The sequence below is a fragment of the Solanum verrucosum genome, unplaced genomic scaffold (assembly GCF_900185275.1).
Source record: "Solanum verrucosum unplaced genomic scaffold, falcon-dt-bn FXZP01000218.1, whole genome shotgun sequence".
Lineage (NCBI taxonomy): Eukaryota > Viridiplantae > Streptophyta > Magnoliopsida > Solanales > Solanaceae > Solanum > Solanum verrucosum.
Window position 1 is genome coordinate 1122657 of NW_026020464.1, and position 13563 is coordinate 1136219.

Genomic DNA, 13563 nt, shown 5'->3' on the forward strand with positions numbered 1-13563 from the left:
AAGGAACATTGATTCCAAGAGAGCTTTTTAAGCTAAGTTTGAGCAATTATCTCAAACCAGGGAAGAAGTTGTTTTAAAAACATATGAGCTAAGTATAATTTGGGAGTAGTATTGAGCACCAATATGGGGACACGAGTTCATATTAACTCAAGCCCATAAACCATGTAGCCATCTTGGGCAGAAAAAAGATCAAACTTTTTAGATGATTCCTTAGTGCTTTTTAGCATAGACTAGTAGATCCACTTAGTAGTTCAAGTTCTATACCGATGGCAAGGTAAAGGATGGTCCTTGGCAACGTGAGGTAAAACGTTGTACCATCACTTAGGCTCATAGTGATGGTTGTCGGTTAGAGAATCTCTCACAGAAGTTATATTACTTTCTAAATGAGTAAAGTTAAGTTTGTTATTGCTTTATTTTTAACGAACTAAGATTGTTTTCAGTTGTTTTATAAACTTTATATATATATATATATATATCACATGTGTTTTATTGTTTTATATTGAGTTGAGTATCCATGAGTTGAGAAGAGCCAGGTAGGTGTTTCTTTCATAATCTCTTTCGAGCCTATGTTTGTTAGCATTCCAACTTGCATACTCGTGCATTCAATGTACTGATGTCAGTTGGCCTACATTTTATTATGATGCAGACGCAGGTAACCAGGATCAGCATACAGCGCCTCGTTGATCCAGCTTGAGCATTCAGAGTCTGTTGGTAAGCCTCCTTGCATTTTGGAGGACTCATTTATTTGCTTTCTAGTCTTTCAGATTTTAGGATGATCGTGGGTCATGTCCCGACATCCCTCTTTGTTTTAGAGGCTTCATAGACAGTTAGTAGTTTATTAGTCTTTGTATTATCATTCTTATGTTAAAGACTTGGATTGCCACTTTTGGCCAAGTTGAATGTTTAATCTTTAAAACATTCTCAGTTATTTTATTATTCAATTTAATTAAATTCATTGATCATTATAGATATAAATATTGTCTTCCGCTGAGTTAAGTAAGCCAGGCACAAGGTTCGCTTGGGGCCAACAATGGTCTTCGAGTGCCAGTCCCGCCCAGGATGTAGGCTCGGGGAATGACATGAAGCCAAGTTAAATGACACATAATACATAAACATACCATTTAACTTCTATTGATTGTAAGCAAAACGTAGGCACTTTAGGTGTGTATCGACTATACACTCTCATTTCGAGTAATGTAATATGTATGATATGAATAGTATGATGATTGACTTCAATGCTAATGATAATCTCAAGGTTCAACAAATGAACGAAACTATAATCAATATTACTCGGATAGAGATGATGGTCTTCCTCTGATGTCTCCAAGCCGACCATACTAGAAAATATAGACAAAGTACACAAAGAATTGGTTCAAAAGAAGTCTTGATTAAGTGCTGCAAGTTGCTTCAGAATAACTTTCGAAATGTTCCACTAACAAATGTTCCTGTCTTAGAAGGGAATTGCATTCCTTAACAACAGTTCTCCAATAATCACTCTTTAGACTATATATTTTATCTCACCCTGACACAAATTGTCGTATTTGTACGAAAAGAAGATACTTACTATCTTATAATCATCAAGAAACTCATCATATCCAAAACCACATTTGAAACAATATCTATATCTAGGTCTAAAATCAGGCAATTTCTTAAACTTTCTAATAGACGGGTTCCATATAAACAAATTAGTGCACTCAATAACAAAACAAATCAATCTATTGACAAAACCCACTATCGTTCTTCAAGAGTGATTTTACTGGAAACCTCGAGAGAATTTTAATGATGAGTTCAAACGGTAAATTAGCTAAACTATATCTATGTTAACTAACTAATTAACTAATATATATTTACTTATTCCCGTAATTTCCCCATAAAAAACTATTAAGAAAATAATAGGTTAAAAATAAAATCTTGTTTGAATTTTAAAATTCCAAAAGTGACATATTAGTATTTATTTGTATTACTCCTTATTAGATGTGGGACTTGAGGGTACGAACACGGCAATTACATATGGTACCAAAAGTAGTGTAAATGGTACATTATACTGGGCCCATACAACAACAAATTGAACCAATACTAACATAAATTGTACCTTCACTTTGGACCCATTTTATTTCTTTTATTTTCTTTGCCTAAGGGCATCTCCAACCCAATCCTCTATTTTACTCTCCAAATATAGAGTTCTTTATTTTTTCAGACAACCAACTCCAATCCAATTCTCTATTTTACTCTCTAAAAAGGAATCTTTTTCTCTCTCCTCACTATTATATTATTATTTCTATTTCATTCTTATTTTCTTATTTCATAATATAAATCCTTTATTTCTTTTTTCCCAAATAATTACTTTATATAATTTTTAATGTGATATGAAATTATACTTTATTCTAAATTTTAAATATCATAAATTGCAAGAAAATATAATATAATACATAAATCAGGGGACAAATTCAAATAAAAGTGACATACAATTACATAAACACTCAATTTTGAAAATTATTATGTTGCTCCCATAAATGCTCTATTATTGCATTACGGAGTTCAAAATGAGCATTTTTGTCCTTAATTTTTTTATGTCTAGCTAAAAATTGTTCAAACCGGAGATTTTCATCTCCCACCATTTCTATAGTTGGAGTTGGAGCCTCTACGAAATCTTGAATTGCATTGAGATCACATTCATCCTCAATTATCATGTTGTGCAATATAATACATGTAGTCATTATATCATGTAGCACTTCTTTTCTCCAAAAACGTGACGGTCCTGCAATAATTGCAAAACGTGATTGCAAAACTCTTAATGCACGTTCAACATCTTTTCGACACGATTCTTGTTTCATCGCAAAATATTTCTTCTTTTGGGAATGAGGATCATAAATAGTTTGAGTAATTGTAGACCATTTATGATATATACCATCAGCTAAGTAATAACCCATATCATATTATTTTCCTTGAATAACATAATAGGCGGGAGGCACAATACCACTAGCAAGATTGGAAAATAAATGTGATGACTCTAAAACATTAATATCGTTATTGGTGCCAGGCAAACCAAAATAAGCATGCCATATCCAAAGGTCATAATCAGCAACAACTTCAAGAATAATTGTTGGTGATCTGCTACGACTTGCGTATTGCCCAGTCCATGCTGTTGGACAATTTTTCCATTTCCAGTGCATGCAATCTAGACTACCTAACATTCCTGGGAAACCACGTTGCTCACCAATGTGTAGAAGCCTCGCAACATCGTTAGGTGTTGGTGATCTCAAATATCGCTCACCAAAAACCTCTACAGTAGAAACTATTAGTGATCCAAATTCGTGATTACTTGCAACGAGAACAACAACGAATACTTGAAAAATGAAATCGACAATCACAACCACAGTCACAACCGCTATCACAACCACAATCGCAACAATTCTCGGAATCATATCCTAATTTTTTTCCGAATAGTGCTAAATCTGGAAACGGCCTACCGGATTTCTAAATTATTGTTGTGATCAATTAATTATTATGTTATGTATTGTATTTTATCTTGTATTTAAATTATTATGTTATGTATTATATTGTATTGTTATCTTGTATTTAAATTATTATGTTATGTATTGTATTGTTATCTTGTATTTAAATTATCATATCATGTATTGTATTTTTAAATTAAATTTTTTTCATCTTGCCATTTTAATTTTGCGTATTCTTTATAATGAAAATTAATAATAAAATAAAATTTTATTATTCACGAAAATTAGAAAAAAGAATAAAATACTATTAATGTGAAATTAAAATAGTATATATTAAATAATATTTTTTAAAAATATTATATTACATTTAAAAAAGAATTATGAATATTAGAAATTTAAATAATGGAATTATATGTAAAATAATATGTTAATTAGAAAGTAATAGAAATAATAATAAAATAATGAAAAAGTGAAATAGAGAGTGTGAATAGTAGTTCTCCAAATTTGGAGAACTACTATTCAACTCTTTAAATTTGAAGAATAGAGGGTGATTTGAAGGTGGGTTGGAGTGCCCATTATCTATTTTATTCTCCAAATATAAAGAATGAGAGTAAAATAGAGGTGGGTTGGAGATGGTCTAACGTCGTCATTCGTCAACCATGAATAAAATATAATGATTGATTTGATAACAAGTTTATAGCCATCTTCAAACATAAATAGTATAGATAAATACCATAAAAGAAAAAAAAAAACTATGGTAGGAAAAATAAATCCCACACATTTTACATTAATTGTAAATTATCCACTCTTCAACATAACTCATCTTCATTCAAACCTTGTAGCCTCATCCCCATTACGACATTACCCCACAAGGCCACAACCCTTACCATCAGTTCCCGATTCAATAATATTTATCTAAATTATATATAAATACTTTAAATAAAATATGTTTACTTATATACCGAACATAAAAAATACAAATTCACTTAAGTTCTACAAAAAATTTTTTCATAAAAAACATTTTTTTTCTCAAAATCTTTTATCCTCAGACTGCCCGTCATAAAAAGTAAAACGACAAAAAAAAATCAGCTATTTAAAAGGAAATCTAAAATAGTAAACCTTTGCTTTCCGTTTTTTTTATTTTTAAATAAAAATAAAATTCAAAAAGGAATAGAATGCTTATACGTTTCTTTTTCTATATGATATAATATATTATATAATATATCCAAAATGTCACTTTTATGTCAATTTCAAACATGTTAATTAATTACTAACTAAATGATGGAAAATTAAATTCTCTCCTCGTTCTTTTTGCATTATGTTTTAATTTGTTTCTTTCTTGTTATAATTTTCTCTAAGTTTTCATCCAATTTTCCTACTAGCAGATCGTTATTTATTTTAAGACCCTGATTACGCGTAAGATTCATTAAAGAAGAAATGATTTTTTTTTAAATTTCTAACGACTCCAATTTGAGATTTCTTATTAAAGACGGAACGAACTCAATTATTATTTTTATAATATTCTAAATTTTTGATATATATTTGCAAGCCAATTACTTACAAGTAAAATGAATGAAAGATGACAAAAGAATTTTACAGATATATATTTTATTTCTTTGTTAGATCTATACATTTATATATATATATATATATATATATATATATATATATATATATATATATATATATATATCTACTATATTATAAAAGAGAGTTTAGGGCCAAGTATAATATATAATATTCAAGATTGAGACTTTTTCCAATTTTGAATATTATATATTATACTTGTGGGACTTTTAAAAGGGAGTTTATGCCCAAGTATAATATATAAATATAGTAGAACTTGGGCATAAACGCTCTTTTAAAATAATATATATATGTCACAAATGGAAAAGTCTCAATCAAGGAAGCAACATATATCATTTACAAATGACTTAAAAAGCATTAAAAATTACAATAATTACCAATTTAAAATATCTAAAAGTTATATAATAAAATAGGTTGACTCTCAGAATTCTATCAGACTCACATATATTGGGACAGAAAAAATAACACTTATCATTTTAAAATTACCAAAAAAGTATTATAAATAATAATAATTAACAACTTAAAATATCTGAAAGACATTTTAAAAGGGTTAATTTTGTAATTTTATCCATATCACATAAATTAGGACAAAGTGACCAGTAATGTACATTATTTCAAAGTTACATAAAAATATTATAAATCACAATAGTTAATAACTTAAAACATTTTTAAAAAAAAATATGAAAATTTGGATGACTCTCACAATTTCATTTGTGTCACATAAATTGAGACAACAAAAATAACATATATTGGGTCAATTTTAATTTATTTGTCTTATTTTTTTTATATATTTAAAAATTGCGTAAAAATACTATAAATCATGATAATTGACAACATAAAATATGTTTTGAAAAAAATATAAAAAAATTCACTGATCTTGAAGTGAATCTATCGTAAAAATACTATAAATCATGATAATTGACAATATAAAATATTTACAAAATGTTGTTTGTGGGTAGTCTTATTATGCCTTAAATAGCGTCAAAGAAAGTACAGATTTGTGATAAAAAAAACTTATTTCTTTATCCACGCAAATAATTGCTTCAAAAACTCAGTTATTAGCCCCAAAACATAACATTTATATTATTAGACCCGTGCATAGCACGGGCAACATTATCTAGTATAATAATATATGGTACAAATTGGAAAAATCGTCAGTCCATTTGAGAAAAAAACGAAGCAGCTGCAAAGTCAAAAAAAAAACCATCAAAACCTGTATACACTTTTCTCCAAGAACTCAAATTTGCTCAAACCCCAATGGAATTTCATGTATATGAAGCTTCAAATCAACACCCAAAGAGAAGAAAACCCATAAATCATGGTAAAGATTCAATCTTTATAACCCCTTTTTATCTGCCATTTGAGCTCATCAATAAAATCCTCTTAAACCTACCTGTAAAATCACTAATGAAATTCAAGTCTGTTTCAAAATCTTGGCTTTTTTTAATCTCTAGTACTGAATTTATCAACACCCATCTCAGTTTATCTGTTAATAACAAGGATTTCAAGCGTCATAAGCTTATATTGAGGTTTGATCCACCTTACTGTAGTCTTCAAGACTGTTCTTTTAGTTCTTTATTCAGTTGTTCTGTTACTGAAGCATTTGATTTGGATTATCCTGTGAAAAACTGCAATAAGTTTCTTTCGATTGTGGGTTCGGTTAATGGATTGATTTGTGTTGCTATTGAAGAGAAATATTTGTTTATATGGAATCCGTCGATTAGGAAGTGTAACAAATTGCCTGATTCTAGAGCTAGTATGAATGGGAATTCATGTTACATGTATGGTTTTGGATATGATGAGATTCATGATGATTATAGGGTAGTGGCAGGTTTTCGAAGTTGGAATTCTTGTAAGGTTGATATATATAGTGTAAATAAGGATTCTTGGAGAAGTATTGATGATTTTCCGAGTGGGGTGTTGTTTATGAAGTCGGGTGTTTTTGTGAATGGGAAACTTCATTGGGCTTATAGTGATGTTCAAAGTGTTATTTCTTATGATGCTTGGAGTGTCATTTCTATTAATTTGCCTGATGGGAAATGGGGAAAGGTGGAGCAACCTTGTTATGGCGAAGGAGTTTTTGATTTTACGATGGGAGTTTTGGGAGGTGATCTTTCTGTGTTCTGTAATTATGAGAGAATTCGTGCGGATGTGTGGGTTTTGAAGGAGTATGGGGTTAAAGAGTCTTGGACTAAGATGTTTACTATCAATCTTCCCTATGATCCCGTAGGTTATCAATATTGTCCATTGTTTTGCTTGTCAAATAAAGGTGGAATTTTGTTTCAGTTTGGATCAACTTTCATGATTTACAATCCCAAAGATGACTCAATAAGATATTCAGAGATTACCTGCTATAATGCCTTTTATGAGGCATACATCTTCATTGAAAGCCTAGTTTGGCCCATTTCGACGAAACCAAGGATGCAACAACAACCAAGGCTAGAAAAACTTAGATGAAGACAATCGTGTCATTAGTAATTTAGTAAGAGCTCTCTACACATTTTTCTCTAGTGCTGTTACATTTCCAAATATAAAGCAAGACATTGAACCATCTATTCCCAGAGATCTTGTTCTTTTTTTTTCTGTTTTGCTTCATGAGACAACATTTTTTTGCAAGAACAATTATTTGGTTGAAGTGCTTGGTGTCTTTGTCTTCAAATTAAGTGGTACTCTACATTGATTATCTTCTTGAGCGTTAATTTGAGGGGGATGTTCTGCCTCGAAACAGAGTTAAAAATAAAGAAAGCACCACAAATATGGAAATCGTGGCAGGTGAATTGCGACAATAATGCGTAGGTGTAGCACTTGCCTGGGTTATTCTTTGATATAGAGGACTTTATTAGGGGGAAAGGAGGAAATATGGAACAAATAACAGTTAAGGTCTAAGGTATGACGTCGTATCTAGTTTATAGATTGTGGTTCAAATTTGTTGATTTGCGTCCTAAGTCAATGTAGCCAAGCTATACAAACAGGAAAATAATTATTTCAAGAAACAATCTCAGGAGTTTATAGATTTGCATTGTCTTAATTGTGGTTCAAATTTGTTGGTTTGCGTCCTTCATGATCTATTAAACTGAGGAAGCAGGGAGAAATATAGTGCATGCCAAAGTACTTGTTGTGCATCGATGGAATGATATGAAGGAGAAAAGCGAAAGTAGTCAAAAAGGTATAATGTGGAAATCTTTGTGAGTTAGATTTACTAGAGCTAGAGACGGACACGGTGAATCTCCAGCTCTAGATCATCCAATTACCCTTTTTTTGGCAGCATAGTGTGTTTGATCTGCATGAGTATTACTAATGATTTGTCTTTAACTTTTATTCTCTTAATATCTTTAATAGACTGTGTACCACTTGAAGTTGCAACATGTTCCATCTGTTTGTGTTCATTGTTTAGAAGTTGAATGGAACCAATTTGACATGCCTCAAATGTCATTCGTACTTCGTATGGAACTAGAGCTTGTTTTTTTTGTTGCCTAAACAAGACATTCAGTTTCTGTGTGATTTCTGTGTGCGGATAGCCCTGCATGTCTTACTCTCGTTATGTACTCAGTTTTTTAGTTCTGAGGCGCGTTGTTAACTGTTATGTACTATTGAACTTTCAGGAAGTAAATGCTGATGTTACAAACAACTAAATTACCCCATGCTGAGTGCCGAGTTCATGGATTGCAATAAAGAAACATGGCTTTTTCCAAGTTTAGACTATTCATTGCGATGTAGTAACGTTATTTTTGTGTGCATAGAGCAAGACTTTAAACCATTCAAGTTGAGAAAATATACACCTGTAAATTTCAAAGACTTCTGGCTTCTTGTTAATGGAAATTTCTTTATCATTTTCACCTATTTCAGTGATGAGTTCTGTTGGCACTATTTCCTTGTTTTAAATCTTTGTACATATACTAAAACCCTATTACTCTTTACTGAAAAATAATTTATTTTTCTAGTCTTTGGGAGTTGGATATTTTCAGCACATTTTTAGGTCTTTCAAGTTAGTATTATCTTATAAATTGTATTCTAGATTAGATTTTCAAGTTAGTATTCTTGACTGATCAAATATTTTGGAAAACATTTTCTCTTCGGAAAACAAGTTTTACTACTGACATTTCACATTGAGTTAAAATGAATACATCTTAATACATATAGCATCAAATTCAGATTATTCGTTCTTGAGATAAAAGAACTTCATCATAAAAATGACCGACGTACATGTTAAAATTATTGTTCATTTCCATGGCAATATAATATAAGGAATATATACTTTACATATACATTGCTTGTTCTATGTTCGAAATAACAAACAGAGTTTAACAACACTTGACAAGAAAGTACTCTTATAAGTTACTTGTTACTTGATTTCATCCTCAAGGACAAACTAAGCTTTCAACATAGATTTCATTCCCGTCCCATTTATCAGAGTTAATTATAACTTTAGAATATCTGAGCGAGTCATCCTTTGGATTGTATATCATGAACTCTCCCTTAATCACAACCAAAATTTCACCTTCATTTGACATGTGTAAACATCTTTGCCCAAGATATCCACTCCTCAGTGTATATTTGATGGTAAACATCTTTGTCCAAGATTCTTTAACTCCATACTCCTTCATAACCCAAACATCTACGAGAAGCATGTTACAATTACAAAGGACTGAAAGATCACTTCCTAATACTCCCACCCTCAAAGCAATTTCTCCTACGTCATCGCAGGGTTGATCCATCTCTCCCCATTTCTCGTCAGCCAAATCAATAGAAATGATGTTTGGATCCCTATACCGGTCACAAAATGTAGCCAAATCGGATTCCCGATAAGTACTATCCCAATGAAGTTTCCCATGCACAAACTTACCTGAAACATTAAATTGAGCCATTCGTGGACAATCATCAACACATCTCCAAGAATCACTCTTTAGACTATACATTTTGACCTCAAACTCACGAATCATGTTAGTTTCTATCTCGTTGAAAATAACTACCTTGTAATCATCATGGACCTCATCATATCCAAAACCATATGCTCGCCTAGGACCACCTTGCGGAGGCAGAGATGTTTTAGGATCAGGCAATTTCTTGTACTTCCTAATTGACGGATTCCATAGAAACAACTCCTCGTCGTCATTGACAAGACAAATCAATCCATTGACAGAACCTAAAATAGAAACATCATATCGATCTCCCTCCAATCCATAGGATTTGGTGGGATAATCCAAATATTTTGCCTCAGTAACACGAGACTCATTAAATAAAGAGGTAAGACTACAACTTTTAAAACCATAGTTAGAAATACATCTCATCATAACCTTATGGTGAGTGTATTCCTTGTTATTAGCATTTAAATGGAGATGAGTTTTGACAAATTCAGGGCTAGAGATTAAAGCGAGCCAAGATTTCGAAACGCATTTAAATTTCAAAAGGGATTTTATTGGAAGCTTTTAAGAGGATTTCAATGACGAGTTCTTCCGGCGGAACAAGAATTGAATCTTGCATTTCCATTAGGATTGGAAAAGTTTGAGTGGTAGGTTTATGTGTAAATTATATATAATGAAAAACAAGGGCATTTTAGACCTTTAAAATAGGAATGACAGCGGTGCAGAGCGGAGCGGGGCAGGCTTTGCTAAAGTTTTGTGCGGCCCCGTAGATTCAGCCTTGCCCGCCCCGTTTTACCCCTATTTACATATTCTTTAATTTTGTTATAAAAAAAATAATATTTCTTTCAATTTAATTAATTTAACATCATTTTTTTAAAAAAAAAAATTAGTAAACTTTTAATTTGTCAATTATTTTGTACGGGGTAGAACCATGACTTAGCAGAATTGTTTCTAATCACATAGTATCTAACTCTAATTAATCTTAATTCGCCAATTATTTAGGATAAGTTTCATCACTAATCTAGTTTCATTATGAGATTAACTTCTCTTCCACTGACAGCGGACAATAAAATTACACTCTCAGATCATTTTTAGAAATACTAATTTCCTTTAATGTGTGTACATATTATTAATACTTAAATAAAAAATATATATTATATTGTAACTTAAACTCTAAATTAATTATAAGAGTTTGTTTAGGATTCTTATTTGATTGTCAAACTTAAACTCTAAATTAATTATAAAAGTTTGTTTAGGATTCTTATTTGGTTGTCAAAAATAAGAAGGATTCTTTCATCGCTTTCTTGTCCTCATTTTTTTACCTCGTTCTTCTTCAACACCATTGAAGCAATTTGAGACAATCCTCAAGTAACTTTTTACTCCTTTTTTCTTTTTAAAATCTAGACTAATTAATCTTATAAAATAATAATTCATAACTTATTAAGTGTTCTTCGCAACATGAAAAAGTTTTAAAATTGGTGCTTCTATTGCTTCAGACTATATTTTCTCTTCTTAGTTCATTCAATCAATAATACAAAAATTAATTTAAAACGAACTTTGCTTCATATACTATCATTAATGTACTCCAATTTATTTAAATAATACTCAAAGTCGATGATATCAAAAATATTTGAAAGTTCTTTCAAAAATAAATCTTAGATATGTAAAACTTATTTTAAAAAATAAAAAATGTAAGAAAAAGAGAAGCTGAAAAATCATTAATCTTTAAATGTAAAAATATAATAATTAAATTAAAAGAAATTGGTATTTCTAAAAATGACTTGCAGTGTAATTTAAAAGAAATTATATCTCAAACTGGTACTTCATTTGATGTATATATATATATATTTGGGAGGATAAAATAATACACCAACATGGAAGCAAAAGTGCTAAGTCATATATACTTGGACCTTCCTTCACCAGTAATATTAACACTATTTTCGTAGTTTTTTTATTTTTGATTTCGTCTATCACTCATATTTTTTGTGTTTCGATTATTGCATTATCATGTTGTCGTTATTGTTCTTTCTTCTGTTTGTTGTGTAATACTCTCCATTTCACATTAGAAGTAGTATAGCTATTGGGTTCTGATCAAGTACGAGTCGTAAAATCTCATGATGTCTAGTTATGCATTTTCAAAGTTGAAGTGATTATTTACCAATCGAGGCCAAGTTTGAGTGTATGTTTATGTATTATATGGTGCCTATTGTTATTGAAGACTACAAACACCTCAATTATAGAATGATGTTATGATTGTTTAAATATCAATGAAGGATAATATAGTTAAAAGTCTTTCCTAATTAATATTTTTTAATGGACGCATAGAAGAGAATCACGACAAATAACATGAGGGAGGGGAACACCCTTAAGAAAACTAGTTAATTACACTAGTCAAAGATCGAGTTACTCTATTCAGTCACTTTTACTTGTTACGTTTTCTCTGTGAGAGTTAGTTATATATTAGCAGAAAATCCAAAATTAGATACTATGCCAGAAAATTAGATACTATGCCAGACTATCCTTGTTTCCAGAATGGTCAACTTTTCACCTAAAACGGAGAAGCCACGTGGATCGAACAATAATCAGTCACTTTTACTTGTTGTTTTCTCAATTTTTTGCAACACAAATGGAATGTGATGTGAAGCCTCCCATCGACACCAAAATCTGAGCACATACACCACCAGTGCTCCATTTTCTTCTACTTCAATTGATCAAGATTTAGGGTGTGTTTGGTATGAAGGAAAATGTTTTCCAATTTTCTCATGTTTGGTTGGGTTAAATGTTTTGGAAAATGTTTTTTCAAATCAACTCATCTTTCTCAAATTTAAAGAAAATGACTTCCCTTCAAAACTTAAAGAAAAACATTTTTCAAACTTTCTTTCAACTTCAAATTACAATTATTTTTTTGTTGAAAAAATCAATTTATTTTGTCCCTACCCTCAAACCAGCCCCCTCCCCCCCAAAAAAATAATAATTTTAAAGCTTGTTTTTAAATTTAATTTTTTTATCCCACCCTCACCCCTACCCCCACCCCCTCCCAAAAAAATATTAAAAATTATTTTTAAAAAATATTTCTAATTTCAATTTTTTTATTTTTTTACCCCCACCCACTACCCTCGCTCCCCATCTGCTCCCCTATCAACCCCCCAACCCCCTTCAAAAAGAAAACAAATTAAATTTGATTTTAAAAAATATTTTCAACTTCAAATTTTTATTTTTTCATCCAGATCCTCGATCACCCACCCTCCCTCCCCAGGCAGCCACCCCTCTTTCCCCCAAAAAAAAAAATTGAGTTTGTTTTTAAAAAAATATTTTCAACTTCAAAATTTTATTTTTTCACCCCTACACTCGACCCCCCCAACCCACCCACCCCTTACTCGCCACCCCTACCCCAAAAAAAAAATTAAGTTTGTTTTTAAAAAATATTTTCAACTTCAAAATTTCATTTTTTCACCCTACCCTCGACCCCCACCCCCACGCACCTTCTACCCAGCCCCCCACCCACCCCGATCCCCTACCATCCCCCCCTGCCCCGCCAAAAAAAAATTAAGTTTGTTTCTAAAAAATATTTTCAACTTCAAAATTTCATTTTTTCACCCTATCCTTGACCCCCCCCCCACCCACCTCCTACCCAGCCCCTCACCCCCAAAAAAAAATTT

General features: G+C 31.2%; 2 protein-coding genes and 1 pseudogene across 2 annotated transcripts; 1 reads left to right on the top strand and 2 right to left on the bottom strand.

Moving 5' to 3' along the window:
- Positions 1-2936: 2936 nt before the first annotated feature.
- LOC125808695 (uncharacterized) lies at positions 2937-3425 on the bottom strand. Its single transcript, XM_049488351.1, has one exon. The coding sequence runs from the start codon at positions 3423-3425 to the stop codon at positions 2937-2939; it is 489 nt and encodes a 162-aa protein (XP_049344308.1).
- A 3024-nt stretch (positions 3426-6449) lies between these two features.
- On the top strand, positions 6450-7499 carry LOC125808696 (F-box/kelch-repeat protein At3g23880-like). Its single transcript, XM_049488352.1, has one exon. The coding sequence runs from the start codon at positions 6450-6452 to the stop codon at positions 7497-7499; it is 1050 nt and encodes a 349-aa protein (XP_049344309.1).
- A 1901-nt stretch (positions 7500-9400) lies between these two features.
- Positions 9401-10523, bottom strand: LOC125808753 (F-box/kelch-repeat protein At3g23880-like; annotated as a pseudogene).
- Positions 10524-13563: the final 3040 nt, after the last annotated feature.